The following is a 27,057-nucleotide window of genomic DNA, read 5'->3' on the forward strand; positions in this document are numbered from 1 at the left end:
TCAAAAATGTAGAAAACACAATGAAAAAGTAGATGTTTGTAGATTTTTAGAAATAAATAAATACCATTTTTTAATTTTTTATGTTTTTTTTTTATTTCTCCATACAATATCTCTTTCTTATAATAATTTTAAGATTAAAATGAAAACATTAAACTTGCTATGTCCTTATTAAGGGTTGTGGATCGCTCCTTTTTCCACCAATAATTCAATTGCTATGCATTTCGATATGCAAATGCCGATTTTGATTCTGCTTGCTTATGAAATGAACAAATTTCATTACAAACAGTACATTGTAATTCTGCTAATGGTGGACAACCTTTTGTTTTCAGATCCACAAGGTTAGCTAGTGCAAAGGTTTTCTTTATCCAAATGGATTTTTCTCCACCTTTACATAGGAAGGCTGCATCTGATGCACAAAAATCATACATAATATTCCGAATATGTGATACGAGATAGCCAGTCTTACTAGACCACGACAAGCCATGTAAGTGGTTTGCAAGCCAATCGATTTGTTTTTTGACAACCTATTGGTAAATCGTTAAATTCACATGGTACGTTTACTAAACAATGGAAATTTAATGTATCATCACACTCAGTAAGACACAATTCATATATCATAAATTAATTCGGGGAAGTCTTAAATCCCTGAATGTCTACAATACCATTATGCCAAACTGAAGTTTCACACGAACGCTCCATGACAACTGGAATAAGAATTGTCCAATAAATTTAGTATTTTTTACTTTCAGCAGTTTTTAACATAAAGTTTGTGATTGAAATTTGACGATGCCGTTCATGAAGATTTCAAACAGTTCTACTAAAGTCTTATCATGCAACAAGTGTTTTCGAGAAAAGTTCCAGGATTGTGCTGCAACCACTTATTCCATTTGAGCGTAGGTATATAGTTATAGTTTGTAACACACAACTTTGACTAATGTTCTGTCCACAATTTTCACTATCACAATACATGATTAATAATAATAAACGAAGGAAATCAAACAATTAAAATTGAAAACAATACACAATTCACCATATGTCCACGTACTTCTCATAATCTTTCTATAGTAAAAGTTTCACTAGCGTCGGCTTATATTCAAAGTCCCACACAAGTCCTCGAAAACGTTCAATAAAGATTAATATGATCGCAAAAGGCTGTGCATGCTTTTTTCTGTAAATTGATAATAATTTTTCGCGAACCTGATATTTTGTTACAGCATCTACAGCTTTCCGTTCAAAAGATTCCGTATCCAACACCAAGCAATCATGTGTCCATTGACTGCCGTCTCCGAGCCCGCACTCGAAACAAATACATATATCGTCTGGTTTGCAGTATATTATACAGTCTTTTATACAATCCAATGATGTTCGTTCTTCAGTACACTCACATGGTAAATTCAAAAATTCTTCCAACTCCCAATTCTGCACCGAGGAATTACTGACTGTTGGTGAAGGTGTTGTGAGATATTCTTCTATTTCATGATCGGCTCACAATACATCAAATGACGGGAAAATTTCTGTTTCCAATGGCGGAGGTTGCGGGCTCACCACCGGTTGGGATGTCCCCGATAAAGACATCCAAGTTGGCCTTGGTAACTCCCGTTTCCACTTTCCAGTGGCAGAGGTTGCGGTTCAGATAAAAACTCTGTTCCCAGTAAAGATGTAAATACATCCAATTTAGACGGGGAAATTTCTGTTTCCAATGGCGGAAATTGTGGTGTCACTTCCTGCATTGTTGAAAACTGTGTCCGGCGAAACTGATGACTCTGTTAAATCACTTTCACCTCTTGTACTAAGATTCAAAGGTTTCGGTAAATCCTTGTTTTCAAATCAAATTATAACTCTTTTTCACTAAAAACACGGGTATTTAATATTCTTCGTCCATCACGTGATATCCCATTCCACATCATCCGATCTCCGCAAATATATTACCTTCTTACACGTGTATGATCTGCATATTTCATTTCTAAAATCATCTTATATCCTGCTTCTCAAGTTCGCATTTCTTAAACATTGTAACCACGGAAAACATTCATTATACATCATATTCTCTTTCCCTATAAAACGTCCGTACGCTTAGTAATTTATAGCTGCATATATTATCGTAGTTTTTATTATATGTGTCTGTGTCATTTACATATACAAAGTGATTATTTCATATGCGCAAAAAATGTATGTTTCATTAAAATTGTCATAATATAAAAGGACCATCCGTGAATACAATTATTATATATTATTAAGAACTGTCAAATGTCAAGAATCTCCACGGAATATATCATTGGTAACTGCTACAATGTCAAAAATATCGTCAAACTGCCTCATTAATATGGGCAAAAAGATGCCAAGAATCTAATTACCTGAGGGAACATGATAGGCATATGCCTGCTATGTAATTGTACTGTTAGGGTATGTACTGCTCAGCGCATAATATAGTATATTGATGCATGTAGTAGTGTAGTATTGTTTATTACGTGACAATGTGACATTCCTATGGTACAAAGTTCTACCCTTTTATCTTGGACAATAACACAATGAAATCCCTTCAATTTGGAGAGTTTTCGAAGGAACTGTAGGTGTTCAACTTAGAATGATTTCACTGAATTAGTATTATTATTTAAATACAAAACACGAGGTACATCAAGTGAATTTATGCCCCAATATGAGTCGTATGAAACACTTTCACTACTTGAGTGCCGTATATACTATATGAATAGAGTATTGTTAGCCTGGTCTACTCTAATTCAAAGTGAATGTGGGGGTTGTAGCTTAAAGGAGAAGACCAGACTAAACTTAGTGAAATATCTGAAATTTCTCTTATGAGCATGCCTTTAAAAGTTAGGCAAAATTGCGTGCAATGAAGCTAAAACTAATTCAAGTCGTGATTAATGAAACTGGTGTTCAATTTAGAGAAAAGCTTAGCATTCATCTTAAATCAATTTATTGGACATAGGACTCAGTGTTCCTAGATTGGATGTGTTTAGATGTCTGAAAGATTGTGTCGAATAAAAGAAAGGAAATCTGGCCAAAAGAATGTCATACCTCGAGCATTACTGAATCCATGTTGCCAAGAGTCCTTCTCTGCAGCTCTGCTTCAGATGTTATAAAATGTCCTTGGAAGAATGAAACTTGGTAATCGTATATCACTTGATAGTAGGAATGGTTTACAAATTTTCTGAACACTTTAAAAATTTAAATGAAATATTTTGTATCGTTACTTTGAGCGTGGTATTACTTCGAAAAGTGACATGCTTGTCTGTTTACGATTTACGACTCACTGCGTTTACTAGTTCGAAGCGTCTCTTTTAGTCCGCGCTCTCTCGACTCTCGATCCTTTACTCTCTCTGTTCCCGGTCTTTTACTCCCTCGGTTCCAGGTCTTTTACTAACTCCTCTCTTTCCAAGGAAACAGTTTTATGTAACTGAAAACATGAGAATGCAGATTTCGGAGATACTTCAAGACAACAATGGCTCCAGCCAGCAGTTGGAAACTCTTGAGAAAACTCAGTTGAAAAAGAACATTCTGCTGACCAAAAATCCTTAAAATCTCAAGACGCAATCTTCCGGATAATTTAAATTTTGTTAATCTAAGAAATTTCTGGAAGAGATGAATACAAAGATTCTTACAGAATTTCAAATATTTCCGTACACCATTCTGAAAGTAATATGCTGATTTAATAGTGATTATTTAACAGTTATATAATGGCCTCATTATGTAAATTTTCTTTAACGTAATGTAACTAAGTTGCAGTATTTGCTTTTCGTAACAAAGATAACAATTCAAGAACAATTTAAATAATTTTTATAACGCTATTTCCTCCTTCCTTTGTCAAGTAACGTGATTTAATAAACACAAGTGATTATGCAAATAAAATTAAGTTAAATTACTTTCAATAATATAATGTATCGTAGCGTTACCAAGAATTGAACCCAAGTACTATAGCATCTAATAACATCCCATAACAGTATATAGAAACTATGTGTGGAAGCTCACCAAATAATTTTCTTTTACAATTACTAAAATTTAGTTTCATAAAAAAAGAAAATAACTGTACATTATTATTTATAAGCCCCGAGGTTCTCTACTAACATATTATTTTTAGCATTATTATTAGTCAGCTATGAAATTTTCATGTGCATGCCCATCCATAGAGCTCGCAACGTCATATGCACGTGCGCTGATCCTTGAGCCGAGGTTGCACGTGACCCCTGGCAGTGACGACGCCAGCTTTAATTTCGTAGGGAGGTAAAGGAGGGGCAGATATATGTTTTGGGGGACAGCTATTTTTCATGCCAAAAATAATAGTTATATTATGTTTCACTTACATTACAGTATAACGTGTATTTCGTTGTTGTTCATTACCAATTGCAGTAAAAAAAAATTGTAAGCACATCTTATGAGGCTTCTATGCAAAATGGGTTCTACACGTAGCATTACATTGTGAACGGAACTCATTACTACGGTTGTTTTCATCACTTACAACGGCAACACTGGAAGAGCTGTGTACACAAATGGTCTTCGCAGTGTCCTCACGTCTATCCTCGTCGTTTCGATGGACAGTCTTGGGATGCTATTGTAAACTATTGTGATCATTTACAATGGAAATTCTCGAAAACACTACGGACACAAGTAAACATTACACCATCCACACATGCATCTTGTTTTTCTCTTGTATGCAGAATCCTTGTGCTCGAACATTTTGAGCTCCTTTCCGATTATCGCAGTGTCTGGCTAATTCGCGGATTCGAAGAGAAAATATTACGAGTCAATTGCAGGTATGTAAGTAAAAAATTAATTACGCTCTTTTACTGGATTAATATAATATTACAACCCAGGCATGCACCAAGAAATTTTTGTTCCAAGCTTTGGGGTGTTCCAACACTACAAGCCACTACGTATATGTACTATTAAACGTGTATTATTCTGTACCCGAAAAGCCGATAAGTAGCTGTAAAATACTTCCTATATTTTCAGAAATATTATAGAATTAGATTGTTTTTATAAGAGAAAGAGCACAGATGAAGTGTAGAATCAAATTTTCATGCCGCATCATCATTTTCATGTTCAACAAGTAAAGTTTTATTGACAAAATGTAGAAATATATGTTAGGCTAGGAAGACTTTTTTGGGGGGGGGGTTAGTGGTGGTGGACTTCACTCGTCTGTGCGCTCCTACTACAATCGGCATTGTCAAATTTATCTACATTCGCTCTCCGCAAACCAAGTAAATTTATCATCATCAACAGAGATATTTATAGCCGAAAGTAAATAAATAAGTACCACCATTTCATACCATTACTACGGAACTTTTTAATACGTACTGAAAACGTTCCTAGCTGCATGGAAGCCTCATTTAAGGTTACAAGTTTAAATAGCCTAAAAAGTATCATTCCCAGTACGTACGATAAAAACTGTTATAGACTGCTATTCTTGAATGTTTAGAAATATAAAACTATTTTTTTTTTCCCTTCGGATTGTTTTCCATTTTATTAAAACTACTTCAAATAAAATAGAAGCTTGAAACCAGTAAGGAACGCACGCTCTAAATGCATAACCTTGAGTAACATAGGGATAATACAGTACATTCCATCTCGCGAGCAACTTACCTAAGGCCTTCATGGATCCGTGGAAGAAAAATCTCGTAACATCGACTAACTTTGAGGTGTTAGAAATAATATTAGCGCCTCATATGAGGTTGTTATGCACGAAAGGGTTAATAATGAAATTCTTATTGCGTTTTCAGACCTATCTGAAACGATCGTGTGCCCAACCAGCGAACTTTAACACGTTCGCTGCTGAGAACAACCATCGGCGTCCAGTACTGAATTTGGCATATGCGCCGGACACCTTTCGGCGCTTGTCCCTACAGCTGATTCACTTTCCCGCCAGCGCTAGTGCAGGTATTGGCGGGAAAGTCAATCAGCTGTAGGGACAAGCGCCGAGAGGCGTCCGGCGCATATGCCAAATTCAGTACTGGACGCCGATGGGCGTCCTCAGCAGCGAACGTGTTAAGAACATCGAGATCACAGCTCTCATAAAGAGGTAAATTCATGAGGAAACCAGTGAATCAATATGGGACTCTCCTCCGTTATACACAATGGTGAAGAAATGAGTGGTACAGGATTTAAAAGTGGTGATTTTTCAACACATGATGCATTACATCCAGGATGACCAAAAGCAGTGACTGTCCCCGAGATCATGGATGCAATTCGTGACATTATTCTTGAAAATTGCAAAATTTCAGCACAATCTTTTGATTGTGTGTCAAAGATTATGGGCATTTTTATGGAACGTGTCGGTAGCATAATTCATAATGACTTGGGCATGCGCAAGTTATCGGCATATTGGGTTCCCAAAAAACTATCAGGAGATTAAACGAGTGAAAGAGGGACGACGTCAAAGGAAGTCTTCTCCCATTTTGACGATGATGCACATCAACTTCTGTCACGAATAGTAACCATGGACGAAATGTGGATGTTCTGGGTTAAAAGTGGAACTGAAAAGGGTGGGGGGAGGGGGGCGCATAACGTCACGCAATCAACTTTGTCTATCATTGCCCATTGTAATTCTTTTAGAAAGTGGGGGGACGCCACAGATATTCTCTGGAAGTGAGGGGACGAAGTCCTCCGCGTTCCCCTCTCTTTTACCCCTGGTTGGACTGCTACGATTCTGAAACAAAACAACAGTCAATGGAGTGGTAGCATTCATTTTCCGTCGCCCCAAGAAGTTCAAGAGACAGAAGTAGGCATTCTTCTGGGATAAGGACGGAGTCGTATTCATAGATTGCCTGCCCAAGCGTCAGACATTTAATGCAAAATCTCAGCATTACTCACAAAACAAAGAAAAATTGAAAATACAACGCCGCGGAAAATAAAAAGAAAGGAATTTTGTTCCTTCAGAAGAATACACCTTTTCATCAAACACTGCAAGCACAACTGACCTTGCATGATCTAGGATATCAATGTCTAGTTCATCCTTCTTATTCCCCAGATTTAGCTCTGTCTAACTATTACTGATTTCGCAAACTCAAGTAACACTTGAAAGGATGCCATTTTAGGTTTCACAAGGATGATGCTACGAACAATGGTGCGAGGAAGTCTCCAGATTTTTTTAACTGGTCTACAAAAACTGGAGCACTGTACAAGGAAGTGTATTGAACCTCGGCGAAAGTATATAGAATAACTAAAATTTTACCATTCCACGTACGAATTTTCTAGCAGTTCCTCGTACATTTCTACTCAATAGGTAGACGTTACGTCAGTGCTTGGAAGCAAACTAACTAAGCAAGCACTAATTACTAACTAAAGATCAACACTCTGACAATACGTTTCATTGAGACTAATCAATTTGATTCCATATCTTTATTATTATTTGCAGTAAGAAAAAGCACAACTCTTTTTATCTCCTTCATAAATTAACTTCTGGTACTCGCAAATTAAGCTGTTATAACATTAGACGGGTATTGAATGCTGTGAATAATGTTTCAGAAAAAAAATACAGAATCTTTAAATAAAACAAAATGTGTAACTGGAAACTTCAAACCTGGATCAACACACACGAGTTATTTAACCCTGGAAAGCTAACATGTTCAAAAAGTTACATTAAAGCTAACGTATCGTAAAATTTACGACTGGTTACAAAAACTTAACTACATACATATCTTTTTACAAACTGGGACTTTAATGATTACAGTTGGTAAGAATACATATGAGTGAACATTTTTGCAGCCAGTTTGGTTGTTCAAACTTTTTCCGCGCAGTACACACAGCATTTCCCACGTTGTTATCCGCAGATCGGCTTGTTGCAACGGCAGCAATACATTGACGTTATTCTCCTCTTGGCTGATGGACAAATACCACAAATTGTGCGAGTCTGGTTTTTGGACTGGACAGCATTCTTCTCTGGCACCGGTATTTTCAGGATATCAGCAATGGATTGCCGGAGTTTCCGGGGCAAATTTGAGTATTGAATCCGTTCTTGAAGCCATGGCTCAATAAGGCTACCGTGAATTTTCATGGCGAATTTTCTTGTAGAAAGAGGCTTTTGACCCATTTTCATAACGTTGTGAACATAAATGAAGTAGTTATTAACCAGGGTTATGTTTATGATCCCAAAAAGAAGACACACAAGGTCCATCGTTTGGTGTTACGGCTGCACGACACGTTTGGTCCAGTGCATCAACGCCTCCTTTCGTTGCATTATAAGTCTCGATAAGGTCACTGTCACCAATACCCGTTCGATTCATTTTTTAACTTTCCTTGAATAAATACTATAAAATAAAACCGACACTTTCACTAAAATGTATCTGCAAGTTCACTCTAGAAGTAGAAAATAATAGTAAAAATGTTAAAAAATCCAAGCGTTATTCCTAATGTATCGTAAATCTTACGACCGGCTAACGAGTTCATATAGAAATACAGTCAGAAACTAAGAAAAGTAAATACTGCCCAACAATGCAGGCTTAGTAGAAAACGGAACTCAGCGGACTAGTCCATTTTCGCCGGGCGAGGGGGAAGGAACATCAAAATATCACAACTCTCTCGTAAAATTTACGACACGTTAGCTTTCTCGGGTTAATGTATTTAATATAATTAACGATTTTACCTTCCTTCTGTTTCTAACAGGAGTTCATCCAATGCGTAGGAAACAAGTCGACCAACTCTATTGTTGTTATTTGCTAGGCACAATGAAAAGTTCTGTTTTCAGTTGAATCTGACATACAATGCTACCTATTCTCACTGTTGGAAACTAAAAATCATAAGAAAGAACTATAACTAAAATTTACCGGGAAAGACGATAAATTAGAGAACAGAAATATACGTGCATATCAAGATGCTCAAAGAAGAAAGCTTGAACACTAATCTGCCACGTAGTAAATGTATAGATAATATAATTTGCCAATGAGATTGGTTATGATACTGACGTATAAAAATAATCTATGTAGAATATTTTAAGATCGTAGAAGTCTGGGGGGGCCGTCCGGGTTACAGTCAGGGGGGCAGTAGTAACCACTACGAGGGCGCTCGCTTCCCTTGCCCCCCGCCCCTCTGGCGTCTTCACTGACCCCCGGATCCTAATACATTTGCTTGAACTTAAGCAACTGACAACAAAGATATCTATTTAATAATTTATGTCAATCGAATGACACTCGCGCCGCCATTAAAAGTAGAAACATGTTCTTGGTTTAACGCCCCACAATTATATCAGAAGGTTGAGAGAGACGGAATATCAACATGCTGTAACAACATGTTGCAACATACAAAATATGAACTTTGTATGAATACGCTTAAAATAATATTTTATTTTCAAAAAAAAAAAAAAAAAAAAAAAAAAAAAAACGGAAAACCTTGATAATCTGAGTAATTTGCTTAATAGTACACTTACCTCAGGTATTAGTTGAAAAGTTGATGTAGCTGTTAACGAGCCTACTGCAAGTCCAATGAATAAATACATCACACGTTTCTGATATTTTTCACTTACTAATGGAAAAAATCCAACACCAACAATCGATGACAAACTTATCAGACCCACGGAGAGAATGCCATATCCCCATACTAAAAAAGAAACAAACAATTGTTGCATTCTTAAGTATATAACTGTGACTACGTAAGGACTGATAAATAAGCTACAAACAATACCTCCACATATACAGAGAGATCACTGAGGCACAATTGCCACTGAGATTGTCAATTTTAGACAATGCAGGTAGTAAAATATCTAATAGCCACTGCTAAAAACTAAAGGCTAAAACAAAGAAATTATGTTTTATATCTAAAGCGGCATATTACAAGTTTCTTTCTTCTTTGTACACTTTTGATATTACTTTTTGCAGTGATAGTGATGCATTAACTGATATAACAGTTCATATTGGGCAGATACGGTTTTCCTAGAGACAGTTCAAGGAAAATAAATCAAACGTTACAGTCTGGGTGCTATTTGCTGCGAGGTATCATGACCGTTGCATGTTAGTGTTCGGGAATGTTGAAGTCGTTTCTAAGGACAATAATTCCGTAAAATGGTTTATAATATTGTATAATAATTATTAAACTGAACTAAAACTAAAATCTTGGTCCAACGACCAGGGTCTGCTAACCGACTTGTGGCATTGAAGTGATGTGTGGTCAGCACATTGACTCGTCCCTCAGCCCTTAATGCTGCATTTCTAGACATGAGTTCGCTATTCCTTTTTCTCAAAGCGTTGAAAAAGGAGATGGCTAGTTTGAACAGTCTTCGGTTTGAATAGAAGGTTAGTGGAGGAGATGAAACCTATTCTTACGACGCTAAATCAATTGCAAAAATCCACTTTTTGATATTTCTTACTACTTTTGACCTGATACCTGTCGAGAAATACACGGACCGGCGTACCGTTCTATGAGACTTTAGGCATTATTGGACAACATAGTTCGGAAGTCTGGTACTACTAGTAGTAGTAGTAGTAGTAGTAGTAGTAGTAGTAGTAGTAGTAGTAGTAATAGTAATAATAACAACAATAAAACAATAATAATAATAATAATAATAATAATTATTATTATTATTATTATTATTATTATTATTATTATTATTATTATTATTATTATTATTATCAGCTATTCATCCTTTTACGTTAGTGTACATGAAAAACATTTTGATACTGTGTGCAATTCAGACATGTGGCCTGAAGGAGTATTGTTCACAAGATTCGTGGGACGTTTGAAGGATGAAATAAAGGTACCCACGTCGGCAAGCGATCGGATTGGAAAAGAGCAACAACAGGTAACTAGTACATAATCAATGCATACGAGATATTTACAACTATACTATCAAAATTCTAATGGTTTGAACACAAAAGAAAAAGAATTTACAAATGAAATAAACTGTAAGAACTATGATTTTTATTGTATAACAGAAACGTGGTATAAAAAGGAAAACTGTTATCTTTCTCAAATCTCTAGAAACTACAGTGTGATACAAAAAGATAGAAATCTAACTCTCACAAATAAGTCTAAAGGTGGAGGGTGTTTACTTTAAAAAAAAAAATGAATATTCTTATGAAATCCTTAATCCCACTGACGAATCCTTAGACATTATTATAGCAAAAATTTTAATTCCTGACAGTACCCCATTGATTTTATGTTTAGTTTATTTCCCTCCTGACATGTTACTTCAAGATTTTAGTAACTACTGTGATTGGCTATGTTCTTTTGTATTGACGAAAGATTTTAATGTAATTATATTAGGAGATTTTAACGCAGGAGGCATAGATTGGATTTCAGGTAACATAACAACTAATAATTATTATTCGAAGAAAAAAGCAGAAAAAATATTTGAATTAAGCAATATTTTAAATTAAAACAGAAAAATAAGTCATATGACCATAGTAATCCGGGAAGAGTATTAGATTTGTTGCTGACAAACTTGGATAACAGTTCTATGCATTTTGATATCCCACCACTGACTAAAGTCGATCGCTTCCATCCCCCATTCATGTTTGAGTGGAAAATTATAGATAGTGGCAAATATTGTCCCGTTCCTCAGTACGATACATATAATTTCAAACAAGCAAATTTCCTAGGTATTTACAAGGGCATTAGAGAAATTAACTTAATAAATAATTGCAGTAACTGTGTCAATGAAACCACTGAAAATTTATATAATTTAATTTATTCTGTATTTAACGAGCATGTATCTAAGAAATCAATTGGTTGTAAACAAAAATATAAGGATCCATGGATGACGCGAGAATTGAAAGCACTAATAAACAAAAAAAAAAAAAACTAAATATTTTGTTAAAGCCAAAAGAACAAATGATGACGTATAGTATCAGAGATATTCAGACCTACGAAAACTTGTAAAAAAGAAATACAATGAAGCAAGAAAATCTTATTATTCAGGTTTAGAAAATAGTATTTATAAGAACAGCTCATATTTTTGGAACGTTTTTAAAAAGTCTGACTGTAAACAATTACCAAAGCAAATAAATTGTAATGGTATGCTAATTCAAGACACTATCGAAATTGCTGAAGCATTTAAGAGTGTATTTTATGAAGCTTTTAACTTAGAAGTAGGTCAAGAGGTACTGCCTGAGAATATCGTTGGTAATAGTGCTCTAATCGGAATTCCTACCGTTACTGATTTAGATGTAATGCAAGCAATTAAACTAATTAAACCGAACACTACTCCAGGTCCAGATAATATTCCTTATTATGTAATAAAAGCTTGTGCAACTGAACTTTCAACTAATTTAGGAAATATATTTAACCTTTCATTACGTACAGGTGTATATCCTTCAATGTGGAAGCAAGTATATGTTGTTCCGGTATATAAATCAAGTGATAGACAGATTGCAAGCAACTACAGGCCAATAACTCTTGTCACTGCATTCTCGAAGATATTTGAACTAATTGTCCATAATCACATATATTTTAATGTAAGAAACATCTTAAATGAGTCTCAACTTGGTTTTTATAAGGGCAAGTCAATTGTAACAAATCTAATTCATTTTACAGATTTTACCTATAACGCACTGAAAAATAAATTGCAAGTCGATGTAATATACATAGATATATCAAAAGCTTTTGACTCTGTCAGTCATAAGTATCTCATTAGCAAGTTATCAAATATTTGCTTGTCACCTTTGTACATTCGCTGGTTTGAAAGCTATCTGTCAAACAGAACTTACGAAGTTAAAATCGGACCTGTACATTCTAGTGTAGGCTATGTAAAAAACGGAATACCACAAGGGTCGCCCTTGGGCCCTCTCTTATTTTCATTATTTTTAAATGACCTGACAGAGAAAATAAAATACTCTAAAATTCTATACTGACGATATGAAGTTATTCAGATTGGTCAACAATGAGTTCGATAATTATTTACTGCAACAAGACTTAAATGCAGTAAACACGTGGTGTAGAAATAATTTTCTAAAAATTAATGATAAGAAAACAAAATTTATGACATACACCAATAAAACTCAATATTATGTCAGTAAACATGAGGTCAACAATGTACAAATTGAGAAAGTAAGCATTATTAAAGACCTAGGTATTACATTTGACAGTCAGTTAAAGTTTTCTAATCATATAAATTGTATTATACAAGGTGCCAGAAGGATAATAGGTTTTATTTTAAACAGTGGCCTGTATTTCAAAGAGATAAAACGTATGTATTTCTATATAAATTACTTGTAAGACCAAAATTAGGATTTGGTTCGGTAATTTGGAACAGCATTTCTAAAACTTCGACAAACAAGATTGAATCTGTGCAAAAATGTTTTATTCGACTGCTATGTTTTAAAATGAAAACGAGCTATTACTCACATAGTTATGAATATTGGGTTAATTATTGGGGTTTAGAGTCTTATGAATAGACGAAAAATTTCGACAGAGTATGCATGCAAAAAAATACTAAACATTTATATCAGTGAATATTGTTTACAAAACATAGGTTTTAAAGTGCCAAATCATAGCATAAGAAATACCATGATTTTAGTTCCTCTGAATTGGAAATGTGAAATTTTAAAAAGATTGACATATTCTTTAAGCTCATTTTAGACTTATTGTATTAAACAATGTGAAAGTTTTATGTGATCTGACTGATAGTTTTTAATCAATGACGTTTAGAAACATTAAGCCAAATGTAATTTTATGACTGCTGTTCTTAGCTTCTTGTTGGTTTAGATGGGTGGAAAACTTGGTAAGTTTTACTGCGTTGACAAGGAATTATTTCTGCTTAACTGACTTTTATCTACATTGTGTTTTATATTAGTACACTTCTTTTTATTGTTTTCTTTCTTATTATTTACTTTTAGTAGTATTATTCCATCGCATACTCTGATACCAAGTGATGTATTTTTGCCAAAAGCTGTTCGCGGCACTAAAATAAAGATTATTATTATTATTATTATAACTTTATTTTCAGTGCCGCGAACAGCTCATTGGCAAAAATACAGCACCATGTTAAGACTATTATACAATCATTTAAAACAGACCAGAAAATTTGTGATATAGAATGAATATTGGTAGGTTAAGACCCTTGTCAGAAGTTTAATATATTCACATTACAAGATTAAAACTGATTATAAAATAAGATTAAAATAGATACAGTCAATATCATAAAATACTATTAATAGAGGTATGGAAATTAAAGCTTCAATTAACTATCGTTTAAATAATGAGTCAACTTTGCTTAAAATTTCGTATCCTCTATGTAAAAGATCCTGATTACCTATTGTCATATTTCCACATAAAATATTGGTTCTTTGAATAAAATGTTATAACTAAAGATATTCTGAAGATATATAATAATAATAAAATCAAGACCCTTGTCATGAAGTTAAAACAGTTTAATCTTTGAAAAAAAATAATTAAATAAAATAATTGCTCTATTGTTTCTCCCAACATATGTTCATTTTAAACTGTTATAAGATTGTTATTGTCACTCTTAATATTTCACGTTTTGAATTTAGTACTATCAATGTTGATTGACTTCTTACACTATAACACGGCACTCTTATTCCTATATTTTCCAAGCCGTAATCGCTACTATATTTATTATCCAATACCATTTGAATAAATTATTTATCCATAAAATTTCTTCTTTCTGCTAGAGATTGAAGTCCCCAAAAAGTTAACCAATATTCATACTCGTGTGAATAGTAGTTCTTTTTTTTCATTTTATAACATAGCAGTCGTATAAAACATTTCTGTACTGCTTCAAGTTTGTTAATAAGTATATTAGACAAACTGTTCCAAACGACTGAACCAAATTCAAGTTTGGATCTAACAAGTGTCTTATATAAGTACACATAAGAACTACCATTTAAAAAATCAGGGCATTGATTAAAGATAAAACCTATTGTTTTTCTCGTTGATTGTACTAAATTATTTATGTGATTACTAAATTTCAATTGTCTGTCATAAATAATACCAAGATCTTTAATTTGTTCTACTTTGTTTATTTTTACTCCATGAATTTTATATTTACTGACAAAGTATTGAGTTTTATTAGTAAATGTCATATATCTAGTTTTTCCAGAGTTAATTGTTAATAAATTATTCTCGCACTTGGTTTACTGCATCTAAGTCTTTCTGCAGGAGATAATTTTCATACTCATTATTAACTATTCTAAAGAGCTTTATGTCATCTGCGTATAATTGTATTTTTGAGTATCTTACATTTCCTAGTAGGTCATTGATGAATAGAGAAAAAAGAAGCGGACCTAGGAGAGACCCTTGAGGTATTTCCTTCCCTATTTGACCTTGACTAGATGTTACCTTGCCAATTTTTACTTTAAAAATTATATTTGATAAGTAATTTTCAAACCATTTAATATAAGACCGTGATAGGCCAATGTTTGATAATTTATTCAGAAGTAATTTATGATCAATAGCGTCAAAGGTCTTTGACATATCAATATATATAACATCAACCTGTAAATTACTTTTTAGTGCAAAGTACGTAAAATCTCTAAAATGAGTGGGATTCGTTGCAATCAATCTACCATTATAAAAAACATGCTGCGTATCGCTTAAAATATTCTTTACATTGAAATATAAATGTTGGTGTACGATTAACTCAAAAATCTTAGAGAATGCACTTACCAAACTAATAGGCCAATAATTTTTAACATCATATCTATCGCCAGATTTGTATATTGGCACAACATATATTTGCTTCCATTTTGAAGGAAATACTCCAGTCTTTAACGATGCGTTATATATAATAGCTAAATTTGACGCTATTTTATTACTACAGCCTTTAATAATATAATATGGAATGTTATCAGGCCCAGGTGTAGTACTTCCCTTAATTTTACTGATTGTTTCAATTATTTGTTTTTGTGTGATAGATGGAGTACAAATTGGTACATAATTATCATCATATTCTGTGAGTTTCAGAACCTTACATTTTTTTTTTATTTTGGTTGGAATCAGAATTAAAAGAATTATGAAATACAACTTTAAAACATTCTGCTATATCTAAAATTTCTGACACTGATATATTATTATATTTTATCTGTTTTGGTATGTTTGTTATGTGATTGTTTGGATGTTCTCCAGAAGTACAAACTGTCATTACAAATACTGTTCTCCAACGTTAAAAAGTAACATTTTCTAGCCTCTAAATATTTCTTTTTGGACAACTTTCTTAAATCGGAGTACCTCTGATACCATATTCAATTATTTGATTGTTTGGCCTTTATAGAATATTTTGTTTTCTTATTTATTAATGATTTAAGGTCTCTATTCATCCACGGGTCCTTATATGTCATATTATTATTATACAGTTTCTTTGGTACATGGGAATCGAAAACTTCATATATTTTGTCATACAAATTTTCAGACATTTTATCTACATTGTTGGTAGGATCATTAATTTCATTTATTTTTTATTGCATAATAAACTTGCAAGAAATCAGCTTTTTTAACCCACAAAAACCCAAACATTGTTCAAGTAAGAATTTTTGAACCAAACTTTCATGGTTCACTAAATGAGGGTCTTAGATAACAGAAATGTCTCAAAAAGTGTTTTTCAATGAATTGGAAACCCAATGTGACACCTGTGACTCAGCGAGGAACAGACGTAGTTTACAACTTTAATTTAGCACATGAACAATTACTATTTTCCAGAGTAATTACTGACCCTTCTAGATACAGGAAAAATAAATTATTACGGATTTAAATACTTACTTATCATAGGAATAAATAAAATATATCCGGAAGCTGAAAGGGGCTCGAGAACTCCATCAGCCATATGCAGCTACTGACAAGAAAAGTTGAATAAAATTGCTAAAACCTGAAGAAAAGGAACGAAACAAAGCTTGCTACAAAGGTTTATGTGTGGCTTATAAAGTACAATGAGTATTTGTGTTAAACGTTTGAAACTAACTTTATAAGGTCAACAGGAAATCAATGTGACACCTGTGATACACTGGGGATTTGTGGGTTAAAGTCATAATTACTGGTCTGTTTTGTATTCTTTTTTTGATATATTGTTTCTTATAGTATTTCATGAATATACAAATGGTGGGTGGAAATGATCGATTTTAGTTAATGGTTCAACATTAAAATTTATTGTACTATTTTCTATATTCGTCAGCAACAGGTCAAGTACTCTATCTTTATTTACGGCATCATAGGACTTACTTAGATGGTTTAATTGGAGAAGGTTGCTTTATTCTATTACCTTTTCTGCTTTTTCCTTAGCATAAAAATTGCTAGCTGTTACAGTTCCTGTTTTCCAATCAATTTCTCCAGCATTAAAATCAGCTAATTTTATAAAATTACTTTTTATTGTCAATAAGTAGGAACACAACCAATCACAGTAGTCTATAAAATTCTTTAACGGTAGTGTAGGTGGAAAATAGTGCAAACATAGTAAAAGTGGTTTATTGTCAGGGATTAAAATTTTTAATACCATTACGTCCAACCTATCGTCAGGAACTTGTATCATTGTATACGAGTTTTTATTATTTATTAAAATCATACACCCACCTCCCTTAGATTTATTTTCTAGTGCCAGGTTTCTATCTTTCCTAATGATATTGTACTTATTTGATAATTGTACGAAATGTACATTTGTTTCCTTTAGCCATGTTTCTGTGGCACAATAGATATTGTAATCTTCACAATTTACTTCGCCCGTGAAAGACCGTTCTTTTGTATTAATACCATTTACATTTTGATAAAATAAGTGCAAGACACTCATATTTGGTTTAAGCTACAAATCAAGACAAATTTATTTACCTGACTTTTCTTCCTTTTCGCTCAATTCAGTTTCAGTTTCTTCTACAACTATTTCACTTTTTAGACGACCCATAAACCTAGTAAACAATACACCATCTGGCCACACATTTACATTACATACAGTATCAAACTCATTTTCTTGTACACTTACATAAAATGAAGAGTAACTATTATGTTTGTTTGTTTTTTTTTTTTTTTTAAATTTTACGCACTTTCCAACTTCAATATTTACACTTTCTTTCACGAACTCACTAACATCATTACAAGAAACAGTTGGGTCAAGCCGTGTAACGAATAAAGCAGCCACACGAGGGGGTTTCTTATTGACCTTTAGCTTATCAGTGTTCATTTTTTCTTTCATTAAATAGGAACGATTTCTGTTAGCTAGACCTGACTCATGCATTTGGTTTGTTTCTGTCTCTCTTGCTTGGATATTACGCTTCGAGCGTTTTGTAACAACCTGCCACTCACTATCACCCACACTTCTTCTTGTGAGTACTGCAAGCTTATTCATTGACCTTCCTGGTTGTGTTTATATTTTCACCTTGTACACCGTTTTCTTTGTTTGGCGATGGAGTATTCACTACCTCAGGAAATGTTTTAAATTTGTTTCCACTCAATATTAATTCACTCAATTTTATATTTTCTTACTTAACTGATATTATTTCAGCTTTCAATGAATCATATTTTTCATTCATGTCCTTAGGGGGGCGCGGTGGCTCAGTGGTAGAGCGTTCACCTCTGGTGCTTGGGGTCCCGGGTTCGATCCCAGCCCCCGCCAAGTGAACTTTGTGGTGGACAAACACCGTGCTCGTGGGTTTTCTCGGGGTTCTCCCGTTTCCTCCCACTTTCTTCATTCCACCATTTCACTCATCTCTCATAATCACCGTCTCCTTTAGCCTAACCGGCATAACCGTGGGACGTAAAACTTAAAGATTTCATTTTCATTTTCTTTCATGTCCTTTAATATTGATAACAGTTGACAAAGTTTATTTTTCACTGTGTCACAACACGTGGAACAATTTACATCATTTCTATTTAAGACTGTACCTGCATTTTCATCATCTTCATAATCACTTATTTCAGAGTCTGAATTCTTGCTCTAGCTGTCAATTTGTGTCTTAACATTCTTCGTCAGTATGGGGGTGACCATTGTGTTGTCGTCCCTGTTCCTTATACAATTTTGACATTTGTACGTTGATACTAACTAGAAAATGCCTCTATTAACTAGCTCACAAGGAAGGGTCACGCAGTGGCTCCGCTGAGATCCGAACGAGACAATTGTGTTTGCATTTGATATGCTATAACTAGATGAATCCCAAAGTTATACGTGCCACCGGGCGGAATATCGTGAGTTACAACATATTTTGTAATGTAAGAACTACAAAAAAAATTACCTGGCAGAACAGTTTGAACCGAGTCATTTGTTCGCAAACGGTTGGGTAAGAGGAAAGCTCGGACAATACGTATCCCATCATTTCCAAGGACACACTTTTTCGGATAAAAAAGTTTGCCCCAGGGTCTTCGCAGGGTCCCAGGCGGCGTCCAACTCAAAATTCTCAAATGGCAAGAGGGGTTAAGTAGCGCATCGTTTGAAAGCTGTTGTAAAATAAAAGAAAATGCAGCAAGTCTCGACTCTCTACGACAATCCAGTGCAAAATGGCGACGGGTCAAGGATAAACAAAAACTTAATTGAAAAGTCCATGGTCACCCCTATAAATCTTAAACGGTGTGACAAATGTGAAAACAGGAAAGGAAGTGTGGCACTATTTTCAAAGTACAACGATTTAAGTGAAAACGTCTTGTCCCAGCGTCCCCACATGGTCCCAGGTGGGGTCCAACTAGAGTTTCAAACGACAAGAGAGGTAGCACATCGCTTGAAAGCTCTTGTTAAATGACAGAAGATGGATGATCTCGACTCTCTACGACAACTCTGTCCAAAATTGCGGCGGGTCAAAATGTAAATAAAAGCTTAATTGAAAATCTATGGCCACGTTGAATGCAAGATGGCTGCTTAAAACCTATATCGAAAGGATAAGCATGCCAAACTGGTGAAGCTAGGAAAACCAAATTTGGCATTAATGATGATTAGTAGGTGACGAAAATATGCGAAATGTTCAAAAACGCGACATCTTGAGTTCAAAATGCCGCACTATGTATCGAACGCATGCTTTTATGGTATTTGTGTATTTGCGTTTATGGTTAATAGTAGGTATCCACAAAATATCAAAGAGTATAATCTGTAATACAATATGGCTGTCAGCGTAAAAAAGGAGTTCGTATATTAATATGTTATTTCTTGGAATACTGTGACCAAACTAACCAAGTTTTACGCAGCTCGATGTACTAAAATGACTTACACATGTTTGGTACTACTCGCCAATCTTGCAAATCAATCTTTTTTTGTATATTTGGCATTGCTTGAAGTATTGCAATCAAACCAACGAATGCCATACAAATGTAACCATCACGAATACGTTGCAATAGAGCCCCCAACCTACTGGTCAGCAAGTCCTTTATGCATGAACTACGTATGACAAAATTAGAAAAAGTACCCGAAGGTATTCAACTTTTGTTTAGCAGTATGATTAGGAACTACATAATTTATATGGTTTACCCAACATTGTTAGGGTCGTGAAGTCTAGGAAGCTTAGGTGGGCGGGTCATGTAGCTAGAATGGAAGAAAGTAGAAACGCTTTCAAAGTCTTGACAGGAAGACCAATCGGAAAACGACCATTAGGAAGACCTAGGCGCAGATGGGAGGACAATATTAAGATAGATCTCGCAGAGATTGGAATACAAAGTAGAAACTGGATGTAGTTAGCTAAGGATAGAAGTCAGTGGAGAGCTTTTGTGAACGCGGCATTGAACCTCCGGGTTCCATAGGCCATAGAGTTAATTAGTTAGTTAGTTAGTTAGTATGATTAGGAAGTCAGAGTTGTGTGTTCATCGCATATTCGTTATATTCAAGTAAATGATGTCCAGAGAACCGTGACGAACAAAACGTATGTGTTGTTACCGAATGAAATAATAGTTGAAGTGAATCGAAATTCAATTGTTCTTTACTCTTCCTATTGTTTATAATACATAATAGAGAAAAATAGAGATTCAGATTTGAACTGTTATGAATGATATAGGTTTTAAGCGGCCATCTTGGATTCAAGTTAGCCATAATTTTTCAATTAAGCTTTTGTTTACATTTTGACCCACCACAATTTTGGACAGGGTTGTCGTAGAAAGACGAGACTTGCTCCATCTACTTTCATTTAACAAGATCTTGCAAACGATGAGATACTTTACCTCTCTTGACATTTCAAATTTTTAGTTGGACTCCACATGGGACCCTGTGGGAACACTGGGACAAGACGTTTTCACTTAAATCGTTGTACTTTGAAAATAATGCCTCACTCCCTTTCCTATTTTCACATTTGTCTCACCTTAAGACGTATAGGGGTGACCATGGACTTCTCAAATGTTTTTGTTACATTTTGACCCTCCGCCATTTTGCACAGGGTTGTCGTAGAGAGTCGAGACTTGCTGCATTTTCTTTCATTTTACAACAGCTTTCAAACGATGTGCTACTTAACCCCCCTTGCTATTTGAAATTTTTGAGTTGGACCCCATCTGGGACCCTGCGAAGACCCTGGGGCAAACTTTTTTTTTATCCGGAAAAGTGTGTCTTTGGAAATGATGGGATACGTATTGTCCGAGTTTTCCACTTACCCAACCGTTTGCGAACAAATGACTCGGTTCAAACTATTCTGCCAGATAATTTTTTGTAGTTCTTACATTACAAAATATGTTGTAACTCACGATATTCCGCTCGGTGGCACGTATAACTTTGGAATTCATCTAGTTATAACATATCAAATGCAAACACAATTGTCTCGTTCGGATCTCAGCGGAGCCACTGCGTGAACCTTCCTTGTCAGAATTTATTTACCTTTTCTACTACTGCAACAAACGAAAGAATAAATTTGGGTGTCGTACTTTTTATACCAACTTCAAAAAGTGAAGAAGGGTCATTTACGACAAGCTCAGAGTTTTATACCATTTCGTACTATTTAAATAAACATAGGAATAAATTAGTACTAACCGGGAAAAGCCGGAAAAGGACCATTTTAATTAACTCAGCATTTTATACCTTTTGTTCTATTCAAATAAACGAATGAATAAATTTGAGTGGTTTAAGCAAAGTAGGTCCATGTTATCTAGCTCAGCATTTTGTATCTTTTTGTGCTATTCAAGTAAACGAAGGGTTAAATTTGAATGACCTATTCAATTTTGTAACAAGCAGAAAAATTGAAGAATGAATAAATTTTGTTGGCTTCTTCACTTTTATATTAACGATTTGAAAAGCGGAGAAGGTCTGTTTTAAATATCTCAGTATTTATGTACATTTTGTACTAAAACGAAGGAATAAATTTGGATGTTCTACTTTCTGTACCAACCAGAAAAAAACGAAGAAGGACCATATTCTATTACTCAAATAAACGAAGAAATAAATTTGGGTGATCTATTCAATTTTCTACCAACGAGAAATGCCATTTTAACTACCTCAGAATTTCTATACCTTTTTGTGCTATTCAAATAAACGAAGGAATAAGTTTGTACTAAACAGAAAAAGCGAAGGTCCATTCTAACTTACTCAGAATTTTATATCATTTTGTAGTAATCAAATAAACGAAGGAATAAATTTGTGTGACCTATTCAGTTTTGTAGCAAGCAGAAAAAGGAAGGAAGTGCCATTTTGTACTAGTCAAATAAACGAAGGAATAAATTTGGGTGGCCCTTTTAGTTTTGTACAAACCACGAAAAAAGCGAAGAAGGTCCATTTTAACTAGCTCAATATTTCTGTGCCATTTTGTGCTACTCAAATAAACGAAGGAATACACTTTTGTGGTCTATTTTATTTTTGTACCAATCAGAAGAAAATCAAAGAAGGTACATTTTAATTAGATCAGCAATTTATACCTGATTCTAGGGGATTAAAATAAACGAAAGAATAAATTTGAGTGGTCCATTTAGTTGTGGTGCTAGATTTTGTATAATTTTGTGTCACCCCGAGAAAGGGCACGACATTTAAGATTGTCTCGATCTATTGCCACCTTGTTATCGAGACGAGATGAGATGCGAGCAGTATCTCCTCTCGTAAGCAACACTAAATTAATCCACATTACTCCTTACACACTATTAAAAACACCATCTTAAATCTGAGAAACCGTTTCTTATCTGCTCACCGAGAATATCTTTTCTTAGAAACAAGAGTTTGCAACTTTCATCAATGAGAAATGAAGTAAAGTATACGAGGTTGTACAAAGCGGAACGAAAAAAAATACTGTTACTTTCCTCATGAATGAGAATTGCCAAATCTCATTTCTAAGAAAATATTGTCTCGGTGCTAGAGGTCTGCAAGGGCCGAAATTTTTAGCCCAGGCCCGGCCCGGCACGTGAGTTGATAATGAGAAACCCGACCCGAGTCCGAGATAAATTTTAGCCTTTAGGCCCGCGTCTGTGTGATAATCAAATGAGCCCGAATTACACCAACTTAATAATGAATGCAAAGTTGTATTTTTATTTACAGCAATTAGAGAATTAACTTTGGAGTTGTGTTTAAAAGTTCTCCAGAAAAAAAACGGTCCCATAAATATCGTTGGGCAGTATATTTACAAAGTTAGTCCTCGAAAAGCCCAAGAAATATGGTTGTATATTTAAAACTTTACGGCCCGAACCCGGCCCGGGCCCGAAGTGATCTATGCTTTGTAGGACCAAGTCCGGCCCACGGGCTCAGCCCAAGCCCATGCAGACCTCTACTTGGTGCACACATCAGAAACAGTTTCTCAAATTTAAGAGATTATTTTTAACAGTGTATTTTTCATGGCTTTCGCTTTCCAGTCTAATCAGGCCGTGATTTCAAAACGAGTTAAAACGAGCGGAACGAGCGAGTCATTTATTAAACACGACTCAACTCGAAACTCAACCTCAGAAACAGTAACTCGTCTCTGAACACGACTCGAGAAAATTATCTTTAACTCGACTCGTGCCCGCCAATATTTGCTAATTATTGGAATGTTGTTTTATACGTCATCAATGGAGCCCACCCTTTCCAACAGAATATACAATAATTTCTTTCTTGGGATACCTACGTAACAAGCCTTACCTGGGTACCTACAGGGTGTCCATAAAGTCCGTTGTCACCCCGTCTACCTGCAAAACGACTGTGAATATGATAAAACGCAGAAAAACGTCCATCATTATTTTAAGGGGTTGCAATTGGGTGTTGTAAAAGTTTCACCCCAGACCCTCCCCCAATAAGGGTATGGGAATAAACTTGAACATTTCAAATGGCAAAGCGGCCGAGTAATTCGAAGAGGCTCGACAAAAGATTATTTGCTGTAAGTTCTAAATTTGCTAGGTTACCGACATATAAATTGGCGATGAAATCAAATTTTGGAGTGAAGGCCTTTGATGAGTTTTAGATATCTATGGTTTGTGAATGTTGCCCTTCTAGTTGTTTTTTTTTTATTTGTAGGTAGAGTGTAAGTATCGTAAATACGTCTATAAAACGAGAAAATAATGAATTATTGGATGGAGACTTCGTTTCTTTGCATATTGTCCTAGTTTGGGAAACGGGGGCCCATTTTGCTGTTATAGGCCTACTGTATTGCCATGAGAATAAGGTTTTATGGAATATTTATGTCAAAAGTGGGAATAAAGAGTTGCGAAAATATCGACATCAGAAAAAAGGATTAGTACTACCGCAGTGTATAGAGAAATTTACACCCCTATCCCTATTTGGGGGTCTGGAGTGGAACTTTTATAGTACACCATTGCAACTCTTTAAACTAATAAAAGGCGTGTTTTACGTTTTGTTATATTCGCAGTTGTTTTGAAGATACACGGGGTAGCAACGGACTTTATGAACACCCTGTTTACGACAAACTATCATGCGACTGCCAAAGATTACACCTATGTAAATCGCCCGAGAGATCAACTAAACAAGTGACTCGAAGATGTAATGATCTGGTATATATATTACATTTAAATACCTTATTAACCCAATAACTTATTAATTAGAGATCTTACTTTGAAATATCTTATGCAGCAGCCATCTAGGCTGATTCATTTTCCTCTTCCGTATCTACAGTTCGGAAATTCTTCCTCGATATATTATAGATAACATAACGGATCGGTCTAATATAGAAAACCTAACAAACTGTTTTCCTAAACTTAGTGCAATATTAATAAACTACTTCAAACTGTAGGAGAAAGAACTATTTTGTGAAACATAGAAAACATTCTTCGGTAAGACTACTCAAGGAAAATTAATTACGCAAATATAAATGTGTAAATAGGTAGCAATACTAAACGGGAAAAAGGAGTTCCTAATAATATAACATTGCATTTTTTTTACCTGGATTCCTCCGAATGTCATAATGTATTTTGATGTTTTATAATTTCAAATTGATATTTCATTTAAAAAGGAAATACAATGCTAAGTGGTAGAGTTGTTGGAAATGATAGTATACAAATATATTTAAAATGTTAAGAAAATGGCTGCTAAACGCAAAATGACGGGATATTTCTTTGAAACTGTCGTACGGAAGTGGGGTGAGTAGTCTCGTTACAAATGATCGATCTTGAACTTCTGGGGAATGATTCAATTAATACTAATTAGAAACGTAAAGAACGTACGTTGTTTCTAGTTTATTTTTTCTGCATTTCTCTCCCTGTATTTTCCCACAAAATGGTGCAACACTACCTGCTAACTTCAATCTGCGTGGACTGTTACTTCAAGTTTATTTCCTAATTAGCTTTTATGATCATCCGGTGTCAGTTGAAGTAGCTAATAAATTGTTATTTGAATTACTTTGTGTTCCCAGGACTTTTGTTCCTACATATTGTTTCAATATCTGATAATTCAAAGGAAGTATCATCAAGGTTTTAAGATTTGGTGAAAACTCAGGCGCAAAATTAATCTTGGATACAATTTAAATCCTAAGAATTTTTTCGGGAATGAAAGAATCTGACGATGGCATACCTTTGGGAAAGAGAGAAAATGAGGAAGGAACTTCAACTTCCTCAACAAAAGAAAGTGAGATACATGTACAAAAATTAATATTGAAGTAAAAAAGTAAACAAATCCCACGTGCAGTGCCACTCATTCAAAATGTGTTCGTCGTAATAGATTTTTTTAGTAAACATTCCACTTAGCATTCTAATCAGCGTCTGATCTGAATTTGATTATACAAATCACCAAAATTTTTCTCTGGTACTCCCTTCTGGAACCCTGGATGTGTAGTTCAAATTGCAAACTTGCAAGGTACAGTACACTCTTCGAATTATATATATATATATATATATGTATAGTCTGCAACCGAAGATTTTTATCACTGTATATTGTATTATTTTATTCGATTTCAATTACTATCTCAGAATTAAACTACCGTTAAGAAAGCAAGTGATACATTCCTAAAACAATGAAGCTGACGATAGTTTTAATAGAGAAGAAAGTTATTTGCAAACAAAATTTCCGAAACGCAATATTAATAAACTACTTCAAGCCTTAGGACAAAAAGTAATCTATTCAACCGTAGAAAACATTCTTCGCTAAAAACCGCTCATGAAAAATTTCATTAGATTTGGTAGAAAGAAATATTCCCAGTGAATATTGGGTTTATTTTTCAGGGAAAGTATATGGTGTTAATGAACTGTATCGGAGAACTTTAAAAGGTGATTCTTCACGTCAACGTAATAAAGAAAGTTCATGTGAGCATGTGGGAAAAAATGCATAGTTACTTAGCAAGTGCCGTTCAAAACACTGAAAAAAATGCATCTGAGCACGCAACATTCCGAGCTTTAATGTGCCAGGGAGCTGGCGGTTCCTAACTGTTTCGACTTCGTGCCGATACATTCCGTGTTCGGTGCTATCAAGTGTTTTTTTTTGTTTGTTTGTTTGTTTAATTTGCACCTGCATTTAAATGCGTACATATCTGGGAATAATGTTGGGAGCATGTATGGGTATTTTGCCCTGTAAGGAGTCCTTAGAGCACCATTGCACATAGTTGAAATATGCCTTTTTAGGTGGAGTATGCGTGACTTCCTTTATGCCGCGTGTTGAAATTTATTTCTTCCACGTTTTTGAACGCCCCTTGATCTGAACCTATATGCTCTTCTCCATAGGTTCATATGAACTTTTCTTATTTTGAAGTGAGGAATAACGTCTTAAATTTGTCGGTATAGTTTTTTTTTTTTTAACGCAATGTATAATGCGCATATAAATGAGTGTATACAGAGTTTGCTATAATTTCCAAGCATTTGAGATTTTTGAAGAACGTCGAG

At 34.6% G+C, this 27,057-nt stretch overlaps 1 protein-coding gene across 4 annotated transcripts in view; it reads right to left on the minus strand.

Annotated features, from left to right (window-relative positions):
• The window catches only part of LOC145688404 (metal cation symporter ZIP14-like), a 511,696-nt gene that overhangs the window by 194,593 nt on the left and 290,046 nt on the right, over positions 1-27,057 (minus strand). For all 4 annotated transcript variants that reach the window (XM_081762589.1, XM_081762588.1, XM_081762587.1 and 1 more), the window contains exon 3: positions 9,377-9,546. In XM_081762589.1, the coding sequence (XP_081618715.1) occupies positions 9,377-9,546 (170 nt within the window). The remainder of the gene's footprint in view (positions 1-9,376; positions 9,547-27,057) is intronic.

The sequence above is a fragment of the Thermobia domestica genome, chromosome 6, assembly GCF_964235325.1.
Source record: "Thermobia domestica chromosome 6, izTheDome1.hap1.1, whole genome shotgun sequence".
Lineage (NCBI taxonomy): Eukaryota > Metazoa > Arthropoda > Insecta > Zygentoma > Lepismatidae > Thermobia > Thermobia domestica.